This window comes from Lissotriton helveticus, chromosome 1_1 (assembly GCF_964261635.1).
Source record: "Lissotriton helveticus chromosome 1_1, aLisHel1.1, whole genome shotgun sequence".
Classification (NCBI taxonomy): Eukaryota; Metazoa; Chordata; class Amphibia; order Caudata; family Salamandridae; genus Lissotriton; species Lissotriton helveticus.
This window is the reverse complement of record NC_136057.1, coordinates 337,516,997-337,542,862: the sequence shown is the minus strand read 5'-3', so window position 1 is coordinate 337,542,862 and position 25,866 is coordinate 337,516,997. Positions and strand designations below refer to the sequence as shown.

The 25,866-nt window shown below is 47.8% G+C and overlaps 1 protein-coding gene across 1 annotated transcript in view; it reads right to left on the bottom strand.

The window, feature by feature from the left end:
- The window catches only part of TRIM24 (tripartite motif containing 24), a 1,142,914-nt gene that overhangs the window by 219,698 nt on the left and 897,350 nt on the right, over positions 1-25,866 (bottom strand). The window contains exon 15 of the mRNA XM_078672569.1: positions 11,840-11,972. Coding sequence (XP_078528695.1) covers positions 11,840-11,972 — 133 coding nt within the window. The remainder of the gene's footprint in view (positions 1-11,839; positions 11,973-25,866) is intronic.

Here is a 25,866-nt window from a genome sequence, read left to right as displayed (position 1 = left end):
CCTGCGGAAAAGCCCCAACAGACTTCTTAGAGCAAGCGGCCTGAATTACCAAACTTTCAGGGGAAGGATGCGAAGATAAGAAAGCAGGATCCTCAGGAGCCACTCTATACCTCCTAGCCACACTTTTTGCAACTGCAGGAGCAGAAAAAGGCTTTTTCCAAACTTCCATTATAGGATCCTTTAAGGCATCGTTAAATGGGAGCAAAGGTTCCACTGATGAACTAGGAGAATGGAGAACCTCTGTCAACAAATTCGATTTAAACTCGACAGAGGGCAAAGTCAGACCTAAAAGTCCTGCTGCCTTCTTCATGACAACATGATAAGGTTGGACATCTCTGGAGGGAGCATCAGGTCCAGAAGGCAAAGACCACTCCGGTGAAAACTCCAGACCACTAGCATCCGCCAGGTCTTCGAAACAATCCCCTTCCAATTCACCTTCTTCCACCTCAGAAGAAGAATCATTAACTCTCTGCTCCTCCAGAAGTCGTTGAGCCTCTCTACGAGACCTCATTTTGACTCGAAGTGCAGTCGAATCCAACGCCGAATTCGACGGTGCCGGAGCCGACTTCGGAATCGAATCCGAGGGCTTGGAAGGCTGCCCCATAGAATCCAAGGGAGTCGGCGACGCCGGGACCGGAGTCGTCGACTTCGGCCGAGCTGGCGTCGACACCGGCGTCGACCTCGGTGGAGCTTGGTACTGCCACAATGGAGTCGGAGCCGGCATATACGGCATGAAGGGTGCCGGAGCATACGAGTGTGGAACACCCAAATTGAAAGCCATTGGACCCATGGGACCCGAAGGTGCTCCAGAGGGGTACCACGACCTCGAGAAAACACCATACATCGCGTTTAAAAACGCAGAAGGGTCCTGACCTGGAGTCGGGAATGGTGGATGCTCAGGCTGACCACGAGGTACATTAGAATCTGTTTCCTCAACAGGATTCGAAGCCCCTTCCTCAACAGGAACTCCATCGGCGTCTTCCGGAGCCGGAGATGGAGCCGGAGATGGCGACGGAGCCGGAGACGGAGTCGGAGTCGGATCTGGAACAGGAGTCGGAGAATGGACCACCGACTCCGAAGGTGAAGCCTCACCAACCGACTCATGAGGAGGAATCACCTTCGACTTCATCCTTTTGGGAGACTTTGATCTGGAATGATGACGTGATCTGTGTCTCCTCTTCTTATGCTTCTTGTGGGAACCGGAAGCATGACCGGATGATGACTTCGAGGCCGACGCCTCTCGAGACCTTGAACTGGATCTCGACCTCGACTTCTTCGGATGCTTTGAGGATCTTTTAACCTTACTTGCTTTAAGTTTGGCAACAAGAAGTTTAGATTCCCTCTCACGAAGAGCCTTCGGATTCATCTTTTGACAAGATGAACAATCATCGACGTCATGATCCGAGCTTAAACACCAGATACAGTCTTGGTGAGGGTCCGTAACGGACATCATCTTCCCGCATTCTCTGCAAGGCTTAAACCCGGTCTTCTTTGTCGACATGACAACAGAACAGAAATATCTGAGAATGGAGAATCGAAGAAACGAAGTAACAATGTACTAAGGCTACAGAGTATCCCGAAACCGTTAGCGTCGACGACGCGGAAAAAAGGGAACTGATGTCATCACGCCGGCGTGGGCCTATTATAGGCGTCGGTGACGTCAGCGGAGTCGCGAGCGAGGTCGTGTCTCTATGACGTCAGGAGTCCACGTCGGCGCGAGGCTACGAAAAAAGAATTTCCGAATGTTGCTGACGCAAGGGGTATTCACAAGGTGAGGAATCCACACGGCAGATGTATCTATCAGAACAGGAAAGTACTCGAGGTCTTTGGGTGTGTTCCCTGACACCACTGGGTTACCGGTTCGGTACCGGTTCTGAAAAACCCAGTACCTCAGTTGGCGCCCAACGTGGAGCGATACCAGCGGTACCGGTCCAGCCAGAGGTTCGTGAGGAGCTTCGTGTGAAAATTCTGGAGGAAGGCCAACCACTTAATCGACCCTTGCATGTCGACGTGGTCCGAAAGTCTTTGCTGCGAGGTTCCCCGCTTCCCGACGGCTACAAAGGACTGCTGCCCTGGCTATCGCCCTGATTTGGACCCTTGAAGTTTGGTAGAGCGAAACGATAAGACGAGTCTTCTGGTGACGTCATCGATATCTCAGTTAAGTATAAGTGGAGCGTCTCCCAGTCCTTAGTTGGTTTTAGTTTGGGTATCCCCTTTTGGGATCACTTTTTGGAACTTGCAAGTGCCAAAACCGAAGGACTCGTGTATTCACGAGCAATATCGTAATCGATAATCCTTTGAAGATTGAAGCTAGACTAGAGAGCGAAGATGCCTGGTCTTAGCAGACTTGGACATTTGTTTTGTCTTGGTTGTAATAATAGGGACTCCCGATTGGAGGACTCGTGTCCGGGTCCTCCGATTGGAACTCCAACTTATGAATTATATGTAAAACATGGCGTGGGTCCCATCACATATAATGAAGTGTGGATCAAATACACCAGAAAAGATGGTGTTTTAAAATGGCCCCAATATGGTAGCTTTGATACAGAAATCTTAGATAACCTCGAAGTTAAACTTTTCAAGAAGAAAGCCCGGCCGGCAATGTTTGACTCTTTCCGCCTATGGCGTAAGGAAGCCAAACAGAAGGAAATTAAATTAGCAAAGAAAAATAAGAGAGAAAGGGGTATTTCGATAATGCAAGCTGCTATGCAGTATAAAGACAATGAAGAAGAACAGATGAGTGAGCAGTTGCACAGGCAACGTAAAATGGTAATAGATAAATGCTACCCAGTTTTGCTGCCTCCTGAGCAAGATGCAGCAAAAGAGCTTGAAAAAGATCCGTTAATGGCGCATTTATTAAGTTCACCACCCCCCTATGCGCAAAATGCCACGGCACCTCCGCAACCATTAGTTGCGCAACCTGTGATTGCATTGCCTCCTGCTCCTCCACAGCACCCGCCAGCTGTTCTTCAGCTGGCTCCTGCTCCTTCGGTGCAGCCTCCTCAAGGCCCACCGATCACATCTGCTTCACCTGTGCTTTCTACAACTTTGCCTAGTGCACCTTCTATTTCTCCTAATGCTCCCTCTGCTATTGCCTCTGCTCCTGCCTTATCTCACCCTGTTTTTCTGCCCGTTCTTCCGTCAGTTTCTCCTTCCGTTCGACAAAGAATGGCCAACACTGTTACTAATCTTCTCTCACCCTTCTTCGGGTCGCCTAATATGACCCCTAACACGGAACGAAGACAGTTGCGGAGTCAACTGCCTGACTATCGAGAGAGAGATTTACTGAATCGTTTAGCGCATAAATGGGTTATCCACACTGTAAGGTATGATGTAGAGTCTGTCATGGAAGTCTTCCGTCAATGGGAAGCACTGAAGCAGAGATATGTTTTTGAACAAATGTGTGTTTTTCTCTGTGAAGATTTGGAAGACAATGATCTGGAATACAACCCGCCCGAGTTGTGTCGTGTGCGGTTCGAGCTCGCAGAGGGCATGATCGTAGGTCCCGATGTCGAGAGAGCGGTTGAGACATTGTTGTCGTATCGGAGTAAGGGGGGCACTTCTCGATCATTATTTGAGCATGACGCATCCGGAAGGAAAAAGGCGCGACAGTACCCCATGAGAGAAGTTCCTCCAGTATGGAAGGAAGAAGTAGCAGCTGGTCCTGGTAATGTTCCACCACTTGTGCCAGCACATTTTCAGCGTGTGTGGGTACATGTTCCTTGGAAACGAGCTGAAGTTTTGGCCCTTAAACAGACATTGCCTGATCCCCGTAAAAATCCCGCAGGGTATTACAAAGAGTTGTCACAAACTGCTGGGTCATGTATCATGAATTTAGCAGACATAGACATGTTGTTTGGGAACGTTGTTCCACAGCCTTTGTGGGGAAAGATTCGTCATGCAGATCATGATCAGGAGTTAGGTGGCACATGGGCTAATATTGCTGCTGCAGATGACCGACAAGTTGGTGGTGCTAAACCCGAGTCTTTAGTAGCAGACCTCCCTGGTAGGATTATTAATTACATGAAGACTTTAATGCCTGCCATACGAGTAAATTGGGATAAATTGTCTGCATGTAAGCAGAAGAAAGATGAAACGATCTCAGATTTCTTCACCAGGTTTGAAGAGACTTTTGTTGACCACAGTGGTCAAGATATGAGCACAGAAGGTGGTCAGTGACTGTTCGTCGATAAATTCGTGCACAATCTGCTTCCAGAGTTGTGTAAAAAGTTAAAAGACTCAGAGAGTTCTTGGGCAGTTTCCTCTTCAGCACAGATATTGGCTACTGCACAGTACTATGAAAATCGAGACAAAGACGAGAAATATAGAGCAGAAAAGAAAACTAAAGAGTTGAAAACGAAGGTTCTGTTACAGCAAGCATATCCGCCACGTGGTGGTGGTGGCCAGAATAATGGTGGTCAGAATAACTATCAGAAAAACTATCAGCAGCCTCAACAGTATCAGAGGAAATCGCAAAGAGTCGAGTATACTCAACCATGTGTCCCTGTAGGCCCCAATCAGTGTTCATATTGTAAGGAAGAGGGTCATTTCCAGTATAGTTGTCCTATTTTATTACAGCGTGCAAATGGTGCTTCTGGTGTAAGAGGTCGAGGTGTTCAACAAGCATCTAGAGGTAGAGGACGTGGAAATTTCCCCCAGAACACACAGACTCTTCCACCTCAAAATTCGATGAATAGGTTCGATCAGCAGAATAACGCATCTGGTAGGACGGCTCAGTACTATGCTGATGATTACTATGCAGAAGATGAGAATATGGACGGTAATCATTGCTAGGACAGCCATAGACAGAGAGGGAGTTGTTTCAGTTCCAGTAGATCAGAGTGGACCATATGTTGAGGTGATTACATCAGGTGTGTCAGAGCCTTTTCTGTTGGATACTGGTGCTACCAAGAGTTCTATTATGCACTCCAAACTCCCTGGCGCACCTTTGTCTGGCGAAATGAATGTATCAGTAGGTTTTTCTGGCGCCCCAGTTAGAAACCCGATTTCTGACCCTTTGTCCCTTTCTGTTGGACCTTGTGAATTCGTAGCACCCCTTATTCTGACAACAGGTTGTGGTGAAAACTTGTTGGGATTAGATTTGCTGAAAAGATTGTATGCAACTTTGTACTGTTCTCCTTCTGGAGTACAACTTACACTGGGTAAGAAAGTGGTTTCTCCAATGTATTTGTCAAGGGATAAACTTCCAACAGAATTGTGATCTCTCCCTAATATTCTTTGGGCTACTGGTCCTAATGATGTTGGTCTTTTGGAAATACCACCATATGTTGTAACATTGAAAGCCAATGTTAAAATGCCACACATTCCCCAATACAAAATCTCTAGTGAAGGTGAAAAAGCTTTAGTAGCGATCGTTTATGATCTGATTGAAAAAGATGTGATTGAAGAGACAAGAGGCAACGTTTGCAATAGTCCTGTTCTGCCTGTTTTTAAGCGAACTGACCCTTCCCAGCCACCTGTTTACAGATTCGTGATTGATCTTAGAGAGGTGAATAAAATAGTTGTGCCACAGTTTCCAGTTGTTCCTGACATTACTGCCCTATTGACTATGATTCCAGCTTCTGCCACCTGGTTTTCGGTGATTGACTTGAAGAATGCTTTCTTCAGCATCCCGATTGCTGAGGAGAGTAGGGATATTTTTGGTTTCAGTTTAGGAGGTCGCAGCTTCCGCTTTAAACGCGCTCCCCAGGGCTACTGTGAAAGTCCATCAATATATAGTCAAGCTTTGAAAACACAGCTTGATACGATTGTTTTACCTGATGGCGCTACCCTCATTCAGTATGTAGATGATTTGCTTGTTGCTGCAGATACTGAGGAAATCTGTAAAGAAGCCACGTTGTCATTGTTGCGTCATTTGTGTGATTTGCACCACAAAGTGTCTCTCTCAAAATTGCAATATTGTCGACAAGAAGTGACCTACTTAGGTCATCTCTTATCGAAGGAGGGAAGGAAACTGACCCCAGAAAGAATTCAGTCAATAGCGAAATTGAGTGTGCCAAGAACACAGAGAGAAGTGCGTGCTTTCTTGGGCATTACATCATATTGCAGGCAATGGATACCAAATTTTTCGTTATTAGCCAAACCTTTGGTGGCATTAACGTGTAAAGATACACCCAATCCCATTCCTTGGTCTGAAGAGTGTCAGGAAAGTTTTTCTGAATTGCGCACAGCATTATGTTCGGCTCCTGTGTTGGGTACCCCCAACTACAGTAAGCCCTTTACATTGTATGTCCATGAGAAACAAGGTTGTGCATTGTCAGTCTTGACTCAGTTGTTTGGAGACAAGCAGCGTCCATGTGCATATTTTTCGTCGACTTTGGATCCGGTAGCCAAAGCATTGCCGAGTTGTTTAAGAGCAACAGCAGCAGCAGCTGTTTCTATTCGACAGTCTGCTGGTCTAGTGATGAATAATATGTTAGTCGTGATGGTTCCACATGCAGTGGACACGTTGTTGAACAGAACCAAGACACAGCACTCAACTAGTGCTCGATTGTCAGGTTACGAATTGACATTGTTAGCGAGTCATGTGCATATAAAAAGATGCAACACTCTAAACCCAGCTACGTTGTTGCCAATTGTAGAGGAATTAGATGCTTCAGAACAGCATGATTGTTTTCTTAGAACAGAAGAAGAAACGAAAGGAAGAATAGACCTCCAGGACACTCCTCTTGCAAAGTGTGATGGTACATTATGGGTGGATGGTTCATGCTTCAAGCTTCCGAATGGTGACACGACTGCAGCATATGCTGTCACGACTTTGCATACAATTGTTGAAGCTGCACGTATTCCACATAATTCAGCTCAAGCAGCAGAATTGATTGCACTTACAAGAGCATGTGTGTTGTCTAAAGGAATGAAAGTGACTATCTATACCGATAGTCAGTATGCGTTTGGTGTGGCTCACAGTTTTGGACGATTGTGGAAAGAACGTGGGTTCCTGACTTCGCATGGAGCTAAGATTCAGCATGGTCAGTTGGTGAATGAGCTCCTTGAATCACTGACCTTGCCTCTGCAAGTGGCGATTGTGAAATGTAGTGCTCACAAAAAGGTGACTGATGATGTTGGTCGTGGAAATGCATTTGCTGACGAAATCGCGAAAGAAACTGCAAGGAATGTAATGAGCCGAATGTATGTTGCAGGCCCTGCAAGATGGGTTGGTGATGTTGGAATGTGTGAGGACACGATAGAGAGTGTGAAGTCTATTCAAGCTGAGGCTACAGAGAAAGAGTTGAGCATGTGGAGAGAAAGTACGGGTAGAATGGATGCAAATGGTTGTTGGATTGAATTGTGAGAGCATCAGAGATGGTTGTTACCCGATGCATATGTGCTTGCAGTGGTTACAATGGCTCATGGAATGGCTCATATCAGCGTGAAAGGGATTTGCAAGTTGTTGGCTCCAGTATGGCAACATTCAGGAATTCCCAAGTGTGCAGAGAATGTCGTCAAGAATTGTATGGTGTGTCTGAAACACAATCCTGGTAGGGGAACCACAACTCCAGCTGGTCATTTTGCACCTCCTACGTATCCGTTCGAGGTTTTGCAGCTAGATTTCATCCACATGGAGAGGTGCAACAATTTCAAATACATACTCGTTGTTGTTTGTGCCTTTTCAAGATGGGTGGAAGCCTATCCCCTAAAAGACAACACTGCCTTATCCACAGCTAAAGCCCTTGTGAAAGAGTACTTCCCCAGATTCGGAATGCCTAGAATGGTCTGGAGTGACAATGGAAGTGAATTCGTGGGTCGAGTGATGAAGAGAGTATGTGAAGGGCTAGGCATTCAGCAAAAGTTCCACGCTGCAAATCACCCCCAATCAGCTGGACTAGTAGAATGTTACAATGGCACGCTTACGTTAAAATTGGCCAAAATTCAAGCGAGCACAGGTCTTAAATGGCCTGACGCTCTCCCTTTAGCACTCCTATCCACCAGAATGACTGTGCATTCACGAGTGAAACTTAGTCCCTATGAAATAGTCTTAGGCCGCCCGGCCAACATGTGGGGAGTGCCAAGACCCACCAAGTTCAGTGAAATTGAACACCCTGTTTTACTTGATTATCTGTACGAATTGACGGCTAAATTGCGTGTTTTACACCAACAGGTGCATGATTCACTGCCTCAAGTCTCTGAAGCTCCAGGACACCAGATTGACCCTGGATCCTGGGTGCTGGTCAAGAACTTCCAGCGAACCGAGAACGACCAGCCCAGGTGGACCGGACCACACCTCGTCCTTCTTTCCACAAGATCAGCTGTTCGAGTGGAGGGGAAGAAAAGCTGGATCCACTGCAAACGGATCCCTTTACCTCTGCCGTACGACCGGTGGGTCCAGGAGGGTGTCGGCGACTCAGACTGAAACCGTGCCACGTTTTCTGCCTTTCAGTGATGCACGTGTAAAAGGAACACTTACTGAACAGGAGAGCGACAATATTTTGCAACCAACTGTATCACCGTCAGTCCAATTGGACACTACAGAACCTGAACTCCTTTTCAAAGACCAAACAGTACCTGGGAAAAAGCACTATAATTTGAGGCCGAAACCTATGGACAAATAAATAAAATTCTTTTTTATCCTGCTATTTTTGAAAGTGCAGCTCTCCCATCTGAGAAACTTGCTCATTTTTGTTTTTCGAACCGCCATCCGGGTTCCGCTGCTAGGGCCGCGATTGCCCAAAGTCTTTGGGGTGCAGCTGACGACGTTAGGTCGGCAGTTCTGGTTGGTCTAAGGGAGTTGCCCTGGACTGACAGAAGCATTCTTTAGCAGAAACAAAATTCCCATCGCGGGCAGCACTTTAGAGAGGATGGAGTTTTCCGAGATGAAGAGACCTGCCAAAAGAGTGAACTTTAAAACCAGGATCTGTAATATAATGACAAAGAAAAGCTTTTTGATATTGTGCATTTTCATGTTATTCAGTGTGATGATATTTTTAATAAGTTATGTGTTATTCTCTTTTCGAGTAACATTTGCACCCACTACATCGCCTATACCTCCTCCTTCTACTGTTTCCCCACACTCTTTTGAACCCCTTCCTGAACACGAATCAGCTAGGAGATTAGAGTTTATTAATAACCCCTTAGTTCAGCTCTTGCACCAACACCAACTTGTAATGAACACAACTAACTGTTGGGTGTGTGGTCTTATGCCTCACACAACGGATAAAGGTATCCCTTATCTGGTCCTGCCTTTCAGCCACAATGGTTCTGTGTGGGCATACAGAACAATGTTCATATACGCACATGAAGTCTACCCCCTACGTTCTGTAACAGACAATCCTAAGAATAGTGCTCTAGTTAAGGGTATAGTAGACATGATTAAGGAAGATATTTCTTATGAGACTATCCCGAGAGATGAGACACTAGTATACATAGGATGGAACGTAACCGGATATGGAGCTACTCTGAGTGAGAAACAGCAAGCTAAGAGATCTTCCTCGATTTGGATTGTACCCCATCAGGGTCACCTGTGTTTGCAAGGTAATGGCAAGAATCCCAGAGCTCAGTTAGGGAAGAGTATCTGCACTAAAACGTATGTTTTTGCAGCCCAGACTTCCCCTTCGTTTTTAGCAACTAAGGGTACCTATTTCATCTGCCATGATAGAGCCTATACATGGTTGCCCCCTGACTTTTCGGGCACATGTTTTGTTTCATTCCTGTTGCCTCCCACCTACACAGCAGCGGCAGATTACCACAAGACAAGATTAGTTAGAGGTGTCTTCAGCGAAGACGACACTGCAGGACAAGAATTTGGGGACTTCGTAAAGGGTTTTCTGCCGTTCTGGGGACCGATGGCTAACAGCAGGAACATAAGGCAATTGACAAGGGTGGTTGAGTCCACCGTAGTTGAAACTGCTGGTGCCCTTAGTAACTTGACTGCTGAGCTCCAGTCGGATCGTCTTATGACCCTTCAGAACAGGGTCGCATTAGATGTCATACTTGCAGACCGAGGTGGGGTATGTAGATTGATCCAATCGAGTTGCTGTGTTTTCATTCCAGATAACGCTCCAACAGTGTACCAGGCCATCTCTAAACTATTCATGTGGATAAAGAAGATTGGTCTTTAATGGGATGGTTCTGGGAACTGATATCCGCCTGGGGATGGAAATTTCTGATGGTCATTGGGATGGTCTTAGCCATTCTATACCTGTTCTGTCTGTGCGTGCAGTGTGCTCCTGCAATATGTGGCCTCTGTGCTGCATCATGTGTAAGGAAACCTGTATCAAGAGACGAGCTAAGTACTAGAATGATGTTACAGCAACATCTCAAAGACTTTAGGAATATAGACCTGGACTCAGATTAGCATGAGATTAGGTTAAATTGCCCATGTAAGGGCAAAAGGAGGGTTTGTAGTTCTGAAAATTCTGGACTCGAGAATTAAACTTCACCATAGCATGACGATTTTTATATCAAAATACCGAGAATGGCTAGTACACTATGTACAAGCATTTTCGTCATATTCGAGTGACGATTTCACCTCGAAATCGTCATTTTCGTCTTGAACCCTTGGCTTCCATTTTGTGTACGGCAGCCATTTTGTGAGTTGCCCTTTACATAGGCTTATGATACAGCTAAATTCGATTCCAAAGGACACGTACACCTTAATTGACTTTTCTCTGACCTGGGCAGGTTGAAACCATTGCCCCAGGCCGAACCTGTTTGGTCAGTTCCTCTCCCAGTGGCCGAACAAGATAGCATCAAGGCACAACAGGCCGTAAACCCATTACATCGCACACACACCCTGCCGAATCTTGCTCACACCTGTCCCTGCTCTTTTCTCTCTCACTTGCTTTATGATGGGGAGGTGCCCGTTTTTATTGGGGGTCCATCGATATCTGATGAAATGTTGGGCCTTGCCGGGTAATTTATTGTGGGCTGGACAAACTGAAATATGGGCTTGTCATCATGACTCTGCTTTTCCTTTGTAACGAAAATATGTGAATAGTATACTGTAAATTCGAAGAATGTTTGCCTAAAGCACAATATTTTGTATAAAAAGAGAAGCCTGACTTTGTAAGCTTGAGCAGTCTCCTGAGAATATACATCCCGTGTGTTGTACTTCTAGGACGCTTGTTACCTTGGTTGCAGCCAATAAAATCGATCCTTGACTTCACCTAGAAGACTCTGAGTTTCTGTGGTCTGAATCAGGAAAGTACTCGAGGTCTTTGGGTGTGTTCCCTGACACCACTGGGTTACCGGTTCGGTACCGGTTCTGAAAAACCCAGTACCTCAATGGGGGCAGTAGAGGGGGGTCTCTATATGTTATGTATGTGTGCATGCAGTTTACAAGGACACACTTACTGGCTTTCGTAATACTTTTTAGGGTTGGCTTTGACTTGTAGAAATGTAGTGCAAGGAATGGGAATACAACAGTGTGTGTATGAGAACAGTAGTATGTTTGGATATGGCAAATGCAGACTATGTCGAAGGAGGTTGAAGAGTGTCGGGGCAGCTGACAGACCTAGATGTCACCATAGTGAGGGGCCCAGTTAATTTGCTTACACTAAGGCCCATGGCATCCTAGCTATGCCGCTGCCTCTGTGATGGCCTGATCTATTCCTGTACAGTGTTTAGGCTTTGATCAACTTTCACATGCAATTGTGTTGCCCGTTAAAAATACGGCCACTCAGGTGCAATACTCCTAGCGTTCCAAAGAAGTTGTCTCATGTGTTGTTATCTATATTCTTGCCAGACAGAGGGTGCTTGGTGATGTGTGATGACCAAAAATGTAAATAAAAACAGTTTGCCCTAAATAAAGTACTTCTTATGCAGGACACTGCACAGAAAACATCTGTTATGATACAACACAACAAAATCAGCATATCCTCACCCGCTGGTCTATCGGTGGTAGATTTGCAACCGTTGCAGGTTTCCTTTTCTCGGGATTCTGAGCTGGATCGTCACAATCATATTCAACCTCCGGCGTGGATAGGTCTCGACAGAAAGTGCAGATCCATTCCCCACTGAGTCAAAATTAAAAGAAAAATGTAGGTTAATTTTAATATGTAACATCTTTTCTTAATAAACTACTCGCAATGCAACTGTGCGTGACAGAATATCCTCTCTACCAATAGAAACCTTAACCGGCCTCCCTCAGAAATCTAGCGGATAGACACACCATCGCGTTTACAAGCATTATATCGTACAATACCGATATGCGCTACAGAAACCGGACTTATTCTTCAGCAAAACATTTCCGCTTTCATTGCAAGTCTGGAGTTAAGCACAGTAGGACACGTAACCGAATATAGCTGTTAACTGGCATTACGAGTAATGTAGGAATAGCAAATCCAGGTTTGTATTTACATACATTTAGACAGAAAAACCTGACAGAATCCAGGCAGTTTTCTCGGATGACGTCCTGGAAAAACTAGAGGGAACAAGTACATAGTGGTCATTTCAACCACATTTCCCTCACCAGCATTGCTCCCTACCCACTAGAGGGTTCCTTTTTAGATCTCGCCTAAGCAGCAAGCATGCGCTGCATAGGGGGGAACCTCTTGGAATCGATCCACTTTTGACCCCCAAAACGTGAAGGCGTTGCATTGCTTTCAATGGCAACGCGTGCACGTTTGGCGATTCCCTTGCGGGAGCGAGCTTTGGCAACATCGGTTTCTAATTAACTTCCCAACAGATGCTGCTCAAGGTTCGCTTTCGCAAGGGAATCGCTGTGTGTTCTCTCAGCTTAAGAACTCCCCGTGAATGCGTGTGTTTTCCAGTTATCTCCCTTATGCGCTTCTTTCCCCTTTCCGGCTCCATGTCGGTCTCTCAACCGTCTACTTTTCTCCCCTTGCACTGCTCTCCCTCGTTTCTTCTTGCTTAAGCACTGCATAGTGCATATTTATTCCAGGTGACTTCCTTGTGTGCTTCCACAGACCCTTCCCCCTTTGTGTTGTTCTATAGCGCTCAGCACTGCAGTTTTGCGATTTCCCAGTGCTGTAAATCGTGGTTATTACCCCCCCGTTTCAATTGCACTGAAATTATGATCCCTGGAAGGATAAAAAGGAAGAGGTGAACCTTTCGAGATTTGAACAGATGGCTCTAAGCAGTCAAAATGGATGGTTGGGGCAGAGTCACTCGCATGCCAGGTGTGACAGAAGATAAAAGCTAAATGCTAAAAGTGAATGTCCCGTACACTTGTGAAACAACAGTTACTACAGGCCAACCAGGAGAAGGAAGGAATTAAGACTGGTATTGAAACTAGGAGACGTGGCATCTCTTCGGTAAACCTGTGAAGGCCAAAACATCGACTAGGTAAATTTAGAGTTCTGACGTGGAATTGTGGACTGACATTCTTACTGACCAATCACTTCAATGGTAACATTTGCTCCAGCGGATCGTTGCGACATTTTCGGTGACTAAGGAAGTGCTGGAATTTATACATTGGTCGATTAATGCTAATGCTCTTTATCCAATGGTTGAATAATGCAGACGTCATTGTAAAGTCAAAATCGGGCTATGCCATTAGAAGGTTACCTTATCAGGACCCACAAGTTAAAAGTGCAATTCAGCTACTTGGTACAACATGTGATCCCCAGCACTTCATAGGGTCTTTCTGCGATTTTACATGAACATTACAGTGTTGTAGGAAGAAGATGAAAAGCGAGATCCATGGGATACAAAGCAGGAAACAAAGAAAACAAAAAGGAAGAAATTGAAAGAAAATAAAAAAAACATCCAACAGAAAGAATATGAAAAGCATGTGATAGAAAAATTTGAAAGCATGAGGTGCGAAGAAAATGAAAGCAAGAGATGAAAGCAAAAGGAAGAGCTTGGGAGAAAGTGAAGTGACCACGTGCAGTGATGCAGCAGGTGCCCAGCTCTGGAAGCTTTGACATGGCCCGCAGGGCTCCTCTCTGTTCACCCCCAGCTGTCACCATCCCTCCACGCTGCTGTGGCCTGTCTTGCACTCTGCCCTGGGCCCATGCCCACGTCGCTTACTCTCTCTGTGGTCCTGTCGCCCCGTGCTCTCCTCCTGCCACCTCCCCCAAACCCCCTTCTCTCGGCACTCAACCTCACGTGAGCTTCAGGGGGTATTCACCTTCGCTCTCTCTAAGGTCATTAATGCCCCCTAACGTACCCTTTGGTCACGGCTGATCTGGAGTCATAGCCGGGACAATGTGGGCATGCGACAGAGCACATATGTTGCATAACTGTACGATTTGATGATCTCTGCAGATCACTTGTCTATCATGACAGAGGATTTAAGATCTTTTCGTTGTATGAAAGGGCTCTTCATGTGTAGATATACGCCCCCTCCCCTGCCTTTGTATTTCGGTGCACTTCTGAGCCTGTAATTCTTCAAGGCTTATTTACAAGCCCCTGGCGCCGCCCTCTTGCGTCACTTTTAACATTGGAAAAATCCACCACTGTGACCTCCACTAAGGTATTCGTGGAAAGTATAGAAGGGTGGTGGTGTTTCCTGTGGCACCCCAGAGAAAAACACCCATGGCTACCTCTGTGAAGCAGCAGGGTAGAATGCAAAACACTTCACAAATCAAAGTCCTAAAAAATCATACATAAACTATTGACGGAAGGTGTGTTTACAAATTGCTGAAGTCATGTTTTTTTTTGTGCAAATGGTGGTTTCTGCCAATCAGGAAGTAGATACGGACACATGTGGACCCAGTGAGTAGCGGGAACCATTCCTGGTGGATGTCTTGAAAGGAGTTAAGGAAGCCAGGGCGTGTATGTTATATGTTATAAGCTGTTTTGTAACGTGCTCAATTACTACCGGAGTATCCTGGCGCGGTATACCGCTGGGGAACCCGTCCTCGCTTTCCCTGTGGGATGGTCCCTACTGGGAGTCCCCAAGGTGAAGCCAGGCATCCCCGGCGTTGATGAGGCCGTTGTGGAGATTAGGTAAGCTAACGCCCAGAGTTGCCGAGTGGGACCCCTGGTTAGAGTAGGCACCGAGGCGAGAATTATCGAGTCCGCTGACCCTGGTCCACGACCCTACCGCGTCGGGGATTGAACCCTGGTCCCGGGCAGACTCCTGCTTCCGGGTCTGCCGCCTCGAACCAGTGAGCCACACCACTCCACACCAGTGAGCCACACTGTAGAAAGCTTCCCCACAGCAGGTTTCCTTCGGAATGTTCTGAGTAAGTACGTCAATATGGCTGCATTACAGGTTGTTGAAGGAAACTCTCGGGTTTAGGCGCAGAGGTCGTTTTGTCTTTCAGTGCTATCGACATCTGGTTAGGACCAAACCTCGCAGGGACTTCTTAAGAAATGTCCTTTTCTCACCTTGGGCTCCGCGTTCAGGAAGATGCCACTGGTGCTTTTAGGCACTTGCACTGAACACATCGCCTTTTGACAACAAGAAGTTGTCTGGTTTAAACTTTGTGTACAGAGGATCTGAGGTCTCTTTTTAGGGTGTGGTGGGTCGCACAGATTGAGGTATACCTGTGTAGCACCTCCAGAAGGAACATTAAAAAGGATGGCATTGATACCACTAGCTTTTTGCTGCTGGTAAATTTTCTAAGTATTTCTGTGATTTACAAGTCAGCCTTGTAATCAGACAAATAGCATTGCTCAAAATCTATTAAAACATACATATATCATCGGGGGTGTGGCCGGGCAAGATGGCCGATCGGACGTAGCCCGTCTCGGCTCCAGGTAGGCGCGATGTTCCGGAGCAGATTGTTGCGGTTTTACGGAACCCTGAGCGCTGCAAATCGCTCCTGCACCGAGCGGACAATGTAGCGCACAAGCAGAGACCTCACCTGCCTTCAACGATGCAGTAGCTATCCCAACGCGACACCACAGGAGAAAGCAGGCGCCCGCTAAAATGGCGGCTATCGTTTGGGGTTAGTCGTAGTGCTCCACAATATACTGCCGATGTTGGAGTGGGGACCCCGACTCCAATTCTGCTTGCCGCCACAGGAGGTAATGCCCAAGACCATCGCAAACGTTGGGACTCTCACACCGACTCCTCCCAGAGAATGACCCATGCCGCGGAGTACCACAATACGCCTTCCTGACTTTAAAATGGCAGCCGAAATGTAAAATTGGCGACGCTGCTTTTTCACCTGGATTCGGGGCCCCATATCCACATACTAATAGGCGCTGCTCCAGAGGGTACAATACACTGCTGCTCACTCTTGACTCTGGCGCGGGATCAATAGCGCTCCACGATCGGCTCCACCACCATTAGTGCAACTCCTGTGTATGCCCCTGCACCTACAAAATGGCGCCATTACGCTTCGAGAAGGATAACCCACGCAAGGCGGTGACTGACATCGAAGGGACTTGCATATGCTGAGCGTAACAGCCTGCGGCTAGGTGGCTGGCATTAATCCCTGAGTGAGGCCTCTAATGTAATCTAGTGCCTTGCCACTCCTCCCTGCATGTAACGCAGGAAACCATATCAGGCACAAGCCTTGCCTCTACTTCCCACGAGTTGATCGCGCTCCCACCCACCAGCGCCAACTACACAGCAGGCCAACCTGTGCAGAACTCAGAGGTCCATGTGCTAACGGTGACTCTATGCTCTCCTCTGGGTTACCAGCGGTCTCCATCTACGCTGCAACAGGGGTCTTCCAGGGCCAGCCCGTATACCGCCATAGAAAGGGACGAACAGGAATCCAACAAGGTATCAGACTACTTCGCACCATCAGATAAACTGCGTGGCAAAGTTGAAAGCCAACATGGCCCTCACGAAGGCGAACCTCCTGGCCATGTTTAAAGACTTGAAAACGGAACTGCAAAATGACCTCGGCCAGGACATCAAATCTTCAATGGAGCAACTGAGGACCGATCTTATGGAGAGACTGACCTCCCTCCAACAAGGACTCTGTGGGCACTAGAGTACTAGACATGGAGACGCAACACCAAGAGAAACTTTTCACTGAATTACGTGAAGATGTCCGCCCCCTCCAGGACCAACTACACCAGACACAGCTCAAGGCAGAGGACCTCGAAAATAGGGCACGGATGGAGAATATACACGTCAGGGACCTGGAGGAGGGCACGGAGGGGCCAGACCTTGGGGCCTTCATGGAGGGGCTCTTTGCAGAGATCCTGGGTTCCCAACCCCTCAAAATAAAACTGGAAAGGGTCCATCATGTGGGAAGCTTACAGGCCGGCGAGAAGAAGAGACCCGCGCCATACCGGCGAAATTCCACTCCTATAAAGTTAAAGAGGCAGTGCTTCTAGGGGCCAGGACAAAGGGGTCCATTTCCTTCCAAGACCACTCATGTGCCATATTCCAAGACTTGGGGCCGACTACCCTGGCACGGAGGCAGTTGTTCAGACCTATCACTTCCAAGTTGCGAGATGATAAACTCAGATACAGGTGGACCTATCCGTTCGGACTCCGTTTCGAATTTAACAACAAACAGAGCCACATCATTGACTTGTATCATAGGAACTGTACTGTCCATAATCTAAGACAGGCCTGGGACCCATAGGGAAGCTAGTTGTTGATGTTGGCAGCTCTAGGGGCAGTCCAGGGAGGTTGAAAGTAACCTGCTTCTATTCGCACTCCTGAACTTCGGCTCCCTCTATGGCCCTGCTTCCTGGGCTCATGACACCCAATCGTGATATAGAGATGCTGTGACCTAACTCGCCGCTATAACTAAGCACAGTGACTATCTCTTTCCTGAAGCTAGTTCTGTTTTGATACTCGCGTCATAACCGCATGATGACATCTTTGTTTTACAACCGGAGAGGCGCGGACGGGGTCATCGGACATACCGTCCTCCCTAGCCCCTGTGGGGTAGGATATCCCGAATCAGGGATCTGATGGCAGCTTTCCTGCCCCATCTTTTGTTGCTATTTGTTTTGCAGTTTTTGGGGATCGCATTTGTTAATGTTCATTTTCATTTTTCCGGGGTTTGAGAGGAGGGGACGGGAGGGATATGGTGGCGGCTTTTTAATATTTTGTTCTGCTAGGTCTTCTGACCTCATTGTATTTACAGATGACACTAGATTGTGGTATACTCATTTCTGGAGACACAAGGTGACACAGGACACGATAGGGCAGATTGGACTTTCAAGGAGATAATGTTTTTCCCTTTAACCCAACGACGATCACTATTGAAACCTGGAACGTTAAAGGTCTTAATTCCCCTCAAAAGCGCCAAAAGGTATGGAAATATATTATTGATCACCTCCTTGACATAGTGACCCTGCAAGAGATACACTTAGCCAGAGCTGAGGACACACGCCTCCGACACAAGTACTACCCACTGATACCCAGCCCCTCCTTCGCTCCCAGGCGAGTTGTTTTCGAAGATCCGTCCCCGGGCGCACCACGAGACGTGCAGGGGCTGCACCGGAGTCCAGGGGTGAGAGTGCGACTGAGGGACCGCTCGTAGTTGCTTGGGCGGAATACTGTCCTTGGAGAGCTGTTTGTCCGTGTCCCCGAGGGAGCTGAAGGAGATAGTGTGGGCGGCAGCAGGAACAGCGGGACTGCGAGTCCCAGGAACTCTAGCGGCTTGTCCATCTGCCGCACCTGGAGACTCTTCCCTCTAGACCCCGCCTCCCTCCCGGGTCTTCAAAACCGCGACTCGCGGCCCCCGCTCGGCGGGTGCCGCTCGTAGTTGCTTGGGCGGAATACTGTCCTTGGAGAGCTGTTTGTCCGTGTCCCCGAGGGTGCTGAAGGAGATCGTGTGGGCGGCGGCAGGAACAGCGGGACTGCGAGTCCCAGGAACTCTAGCGGCTTGTCCATCTGCCGCACCTGGAGACTCTACCCTCTAGACCCCGCCTCCCTCCCGGGTCTTCAAAACCGCAACTCGCGGCCCCCGCTCGGCGGGTGCCGCTCGTAGTTGCTTGGGCGGAATACTGTCCTTGGAGAGCTGTTTGTCCGTGTCCCAGAGGGTGCTGAAGGAGATCGTGTGGGCGGCGGCAGGAACAGCGGGACTGCGAGTCCCAGGAACTCTAGCGGCTTGTCCATCTGCCGCACCTGGAGACTCTTCCCTCTAGACCCCGCCTCCCTCCCGGGTCTTCAAAACCGCGACTCGCGACCCCCGCTCCGCGGGAGCCGCTCATAGTTGCTTGGGCGGAATACTGTCCTTGGAGAGCTGTTTGTCCGTGTCCCCGAGGGAGCTGAAGGAGATCGTGTGGGCGGCGGCAGGAACAGCGGGACTGCGAGTTCCAGGAACTCTAGCGGCTTGTCCATCTGCCGCACCTGGAGACTCTTCCCTCTAGACCCCGCCTCCCTCCCGGGTCTTCAAAACTGCGACTCACGGCCCCCGCTCCGCGGGAGCCGCTCGTAGTTGCTTGGGCGGAATACTGTACTTGGAGAGCTGTTTGTCCGTGTCCCCGAGGGAGCTGAAGGAGATCGTGTGGGCGGCGGCAGGAACAGCGGGACTGCGAGTCCCAGGAACTCTAGCGGCTTGTCCATCTGCCACACCTGGAGACTCTTCCCTCTAGACCCCGCCTCCATCCCGGGTGTCCCGCCCAGCCAATAACTTTAAGAACAGTGTAAGCCACGCGCATCGCGGGACACGCGCGGGTGGGCGCCGGGCTAAGCCCGGGCAAAGGGCGGGCCGTTTGAGAACGGTAGAGGCCGGGCTACTCCCCTAACGCCCCTTTTTCTCCGCTATTGTATATTGACTTGTTGGTTGCCCTGAGGCTGGACGTAATATAATGGCCAGTAGAGAATCGAGAAGTAAGGCTGCTTCTGTGGTCACAGGTACTTTGGACAAATTCTTTTCTAAGGCAAATACTGTGCTTAACAATGGTCTTACTGTGTTGGAAAACCAAACTGAGGAGGGTGTAGACAATTCCTATTTGTCCTCACCGGGTCTATCTACTAACACTAGTACACCGCTACTGCTCGATGCTACCCATTTGTCACTAATGGATAGCATCGACCAAACCATAGAGTCAGTCCTACAACAGCTAAGGACTCCATTGACCTCGCTTAGGGACAGAGACTCACCACGCATCACTGGTGATGTGGAGCTCTCTCCCGTCGCAGAGTTGGTACAGTCCAAGGCCCAATGGAGGGTCCAGCATCAATAGAACATACGGGTGGTAGAGTGGATCCTGTATTGAAAAGGAAAAGATCTAGGAAGCCCAAAGGTGCCAAAAGGGCCAAAGTTGATCCTGTAATGCCCACTAATGGAGACAAAGTGGGCTCTCCCGAGATATCAGCTAGGGGAAGTGACATGGCTATGTTGAGTATTCCATCTACTTCCTCGATACCCGTGCACACTGAGCCATTTATCTTTGGCGGGGCCATCCCTAATACCACAGGACTACTCATTAGCTCACTCACTGATATCCTGAAAAGTTTTTTTAATCCCCTTTCTCTCAAACTGGATTCGATAGAATCTAGATTGATAGCTCTAGAAAGACTGAGTGCTGGTAATGGCGCCCAGTCAGGGATAGAAGTTACCACACATGGAGCACATGGGTTTGGTGCTGGGACCTCCAACCCCCCCTCTGTCACAATGGTTACAACGGTCTTGGCTCCAACCTCATCTCTAGCTCCTTCCAGGGAAAACACTAACATCAGTATAGTACCTGTGCTTCGTTCTGCACCAGTACCACTTCCCAGGTTATTGCCCCGGGTACCAATTCCTAGGAGATCGAAGCAACCCGCTCTGGCCAGTCCACCCAGTCAGGAGAGATCACCTAACGAGATAGTCAATGGTTCCAACCAGCAGGATAGGCTGAACACTAGGCGCAAGGCAGTCAATTTGCCCCCAGAGGCGGCAGGTTACACTGTGATTCTGATGGGGTACCAGAGCTTGCCAGCGGCGTTATGGAGTCGTACGATTCTCTACGCAACAAGGTAATTAGCTGGTTAAACATCCAAAGGCCTCTATCATCTAACCTGAGAGGAGATGTTCTCATGGTTAGAAGGGTCCCATGGGTTGGGTATACCGCCAAGAAAAGTGTGGGGGACTGCATAATTGTCAGCTTTAAGAACCCTCAGGTCGTCACCTATATCTGCAACTGGCTAGGCAATTCTGCTAACACATCCATTGAATTGGTCCCTCTCTCATATTTTTATCCTATTGTATGTAATCCAACCGTGAGGAGGGAATTTGGCTGGACACGGGTGGGTTTCGCTGTGGACGGGTCAAGATACAGCCCCAGACATAATGCCCTCCCTGCCCACGTCAACTATGTACATCCAAACGGATTCTCTTGCCTTGATCTAGTGGACTGACTTCAAAAGGGTGTTTCTCCACATTCCTATGAAAACATCGAAAGTGAATCTGCAGGCCAGGGGATGGGGAAGGGAGATATCCAGATCCCCATTAGTGAATCGGAACCTCCCCTATGGAGTAGTCCAACTTCCACTAGTTCCAGGGGCCAAGTGGCTATCATACCTAAGAGTCAATCAGGCAGTAACCTAACATCTACAGGCCCATGTGCTCCTAATGTAATATTCACTGCTCAATCTATCCTGGAATCACCAGTGCAAAGGTCCGCAGTGCCACCTACGGACACTGTACTGGAAACAACTGAGGAGCCGGGACCAAAAGCTCCTATTGAAATCCTGAAGATTCTCTCCTGGAATGTGGCGGGTATTGCAAACAAAATATATACAACAGACTGGGATCTCCTAGTGGGTAGTAGTGATATCTGTCTTTTTCAGGAGACGTGGGCTAGGGAACCACTGAGCAGAACGGGTTATGCAGTTTTTGAAATCCAGGCTAGGTGTAAGGGGAGGCCCTCGGGCGGCTTGGCGGTTTGGGTAGCTAGCCATATTGGGTGTAATGCGGAAAACATTTCTACGTTTTCACAGGACATCCAGTGTGTATTGCTTAAGTGGCCCAATGGTGTAAACCTGGCAATTATCAATGTATATCAATGTATATTCCCGCCCTGTCAGTGCGGCCATGGAATCACCCACTCTTGAAGACCTTTCGTCTTTTCTGGGCCAACTGCCAAATGATTATAAGATAGTGATGGGCAGAGACTTTAATTGCTATTTTGAACCCCTGTATGGCTTAAAGGAGGGTGCCCTTACTGCTGAAGATGACTACTGGGGTGTTCCACCATGTTTATCCCCCCATGCCAAATCTTGGTCTCCATTGGCAGTGCAAATTATGTCCCTCACTTTAAACCATGCGATAAGGGCCTGCAATGGTCGTACTCCGTCCGACAGCCCTTCATTGTGCACCTTCAATAGGAAGGACCATGAATCGAGGCTGGACTACATTTTTGTTGATATTGGTATGTGGTCCAAGGTCCAGGACTTCAGGGTGGTTGTCAGAACCGATAGTGACCACAATGCACTTTTTTTGGAGATGAAACACCCTGCACCTGTAGGAGAGTCACTTCCCGCCAACCCCAGTGATGACCCAGGGAACTTGGTTCTTACCTCCAATAGACGATGGGTAAAATGGGGGAAATTGATAAGCGCAGAGGAAAATGTAAGCAAAATTTATGAAATTGCACTCCCCAAGCTTACAGAAATGGACGAATTAATTAACCAGCCCAGACCTCCAGATTTTAACGAGAAACTAGGTCAAATTCATGATGAACTAGTGGGAGCTCTAGGTGAGGTTTTTTACCCAGTGGTAGCACCACGTAACAACAAGACCCGAACCCCAACCTGGTACAATTCTTCCTGTAAAAAGATCAAGACAGAGTTAATTGCCACAATTAAAGCAGGTTCAGATAAGGGTAAGGTCGCTAAACTTAGGCGGGAATACAAGGAGGCCATGGCACTGGCACGGTCGGAGTGGGATTGGAACCGATGGCAGGACCTCTCCTTAGCATTAGAAGCAAGGGACTCTAGAAAATTTTGGTCCCTGGTAAATATTGGCACAGGAGAACCTAAAGCTGCAGTGGAGCCTAACATTGCATCCTCTGCTTGGGAAGCCCACTTTGGCAAATTGTACCAAGATACCATCCAATCTGCCAATGATGTGGCCCCCGTTGCTTTGACCAACTCTGCAGCTGGTCTGGAATTCACCCGTGGTGAGGTGGTTAGTGCAATAGAGAGATTAGCAATGGGGAAGGCCCCGGGACTTGATAGATTGCCCGGTGACCTTTTTAGACAACACCCTAATATCTGGGGCCCGTACCTCCTTATTCTTTTTAATGCCATCGTGGGAGGTATGGAGATCCCCTGTACTTGGCTGGGGGCGGAGATAGTGCCTATTTTCAAAAAGGGTTCAACTCTTCTCCCAGCCAACAACAGGCCCATCAGCCTCATAGATGTCCCCCAAAAACTCTTCTCTCGCCTTCTCTTGGACCACCTTCTAGACTGGATGGAGGCCAATGAAATTCTGAGTCCCCTTCAGGCTGGCTTCAGGAAAAACACGTCCACCATGGATCAGATATTCCGCCTCGTCCTACTGTATTGGAAAACGGTGAGGATCGAGGTGGGGAGGCTGTACATGGTGTTCGTGGACCTGAGGTCAGCCTTTGATCTGGTCCCACGCAAGAAATTATGGGAGGTCCTGAAGAACCTGGGTGTTCAACCCAATTATTGCAAGCTATAGTTAGGTTTCATGATAGTAACTACGCGCAGGTTAGGTGTGGGAGGGATGGAGTGTTGTCGTCAAGGTTCCCTGTCCTCAGAGGGGTAAGGCAGGGTTGTGTCTTGGCACCAACCCTGTTTTGCCTCTTTGTTAACAGTGTTATATCCCATCTTGACAATGTCAGGGACAATGACGCTCCCCTTTTGGCAGGCAGGAGGGTGCCGGCTATCATGTTTGCTGACGACACCCTCCTGCTTTCCAAATCCCCGATGGGGATACAAAGGATTTTAGATGGATTTGCTCTTTTCTGTAGACAACATGGCCTAGAGATCAATACTGAGAAGACCAAGTTCATGATTTTTAATCCATCCCCAAAAACTAGACCCAACCCCACACTGGGTTCAGCCACCCTGGAAAGGGTTACAACCTTTCAGTATTTGGGGGTAACATTACATGAGAACCTATCCTGGGACCCCCAAATAGTAAGATCCCGGCTAAAGCTGTCCCAACTTTCAGGCGCAATTTTGAAGGTTGTAAACACTTCAACCATTAAACCTATAAGCCCGGCATTATAAATGTACAAAACCCAAGCTAAAGCGGCCGCATCCTATGGCAGCGAGCTATGGGGGTACAAAGCAGGGGCAGATCTTGCCAGAGTGGAAAATAACTTCCTTAGACGCCTTCTGGTCCTCCCTCGTGGCACACCCCTGCTCCCCTTAAGATTAGACGTGGGTTTACCCTCCATAGCTGAAGAGCTGGAGTCAAAGCCATTAAGATTCTGGCATAGGCTCTGGTCCACCAGCGAGCTCGCACACTATAGGCTTGATCTCACCCATGTAATGGAATTGAACCAGCGCGATAGAATCCCATGGCTGGCTTTTATTAAGAAAGAATTGTATCGCATGAAATTGCCTGAGCTATGGGAGGATCCCGAACAAGGTTGTCAAAGGGTTTCCCGCAAAAGATTGGTCCAAATTTTCAAGGAGAAAAGACTAGCTCTTCTGTGTCCGCACCTAACAATGGCACCTTAACTGATCGCTTTTTGGAATCCAAAAATTCTTACGAATTCGAAGGTTTTATGGACATTATTTTCCCCATTTTAGCGAGAAAATTGTTTATACAGTGGAGGCTAGGCACTCTGCCCATCAAAACCTTCACTTGCAAATGGGTACAGGGTGACGATAAAATTTGCCCAGGTTGCAATACTCATGATGAGGAGGAAATTCACCTTTTGTTTTTCTGCCCAGCATATAATAGACCAAGGAAATACTGGCTGGTGCCCTTATGCAGGAACCTGGGATTTAGGAGTCACCTGTATGCGTACAGAATATTAAAAACTAGTACTCTGCCCCACATAGTTTTTGCAATTGCTAAATTCATTATGGCTATGTGGCAGATAAGGAAAAAATTACTAAATGCACAAATGCCGATATGAATTGTGTTTACTAATCCTCATTCACGTCTGGAACAACATGGAAATCCTTTTTATGAAATGTGTTTTTATAATTGTAATGTGTTTTTTATTATGGATGTTTAAAATGTAATATGTACTGTATCTTTTATGGTCTAAAGGACCGAAATAAAGAATTTTTGGATTGGATTGGATTGGATATCCAAATCCTCAGCACCTACGTAACATAGAGGGGTGGCAATTCTATTCCATTCCTCCATAAAATTCCAACCGCTGGGCATCCAGAACGATAAAGATGGTCGCGGGATTATGGTCAAGGGTCATCTAATGGGGAAAATGTGCACCTTCATAGCAGTATACGCCCCCAACACTGGACAGACGCTTTTCTTAAAAGAGCTAATGGGAAAAATACTAGACTTTGTGGAGGGGCCGATGGTACTCATGGGCGACTTCAATCTGATCTGGCAGAATGACCTAGATAGCACGCACCCACATCGCTCGGAAACGGGTTCCTTCTCCACTGACACTCAACAACACTTCCACGACATGGGCCTTTTGGACACCTGGCGTACTCTTTATCCCCATTCCCGAGACTACACCTTTAATTCTCATGTCCATCGTACATATTCCCGACTTGATTATATTTTCATTTGCCAATCCTTAATGGGCGCCCTACAAGAGGCTAAAATATTCCCTCTTTCAGTATCAGATCACAGCCTCCTTTCAATAGGTCTGTCCTGGAATGGTAATGCCCCGACTACTCCCAGACCTCGCTTACGCGGGACAAGGAATCCTGCACCAAGCTAAGAGAAACCATTTCTGAATTTTTTGACATTAATAAACCGGAGGATACCTCGGAGTATACCACCTGGGACACATTTAAAGCAGTCTTTCGAGGGAAATGCAATGCCCTTAACTCGGCGCTAAATGCGCAACGCACCTGAGAGAGGGAAATGCTGGAGAAGGAAGTGGCTTCTATTGAACATGCACACAAATTGAATCCCACAAGGCAGACTCTTCGCAATTTGACGGCGCTCAGGGGTAAACTCC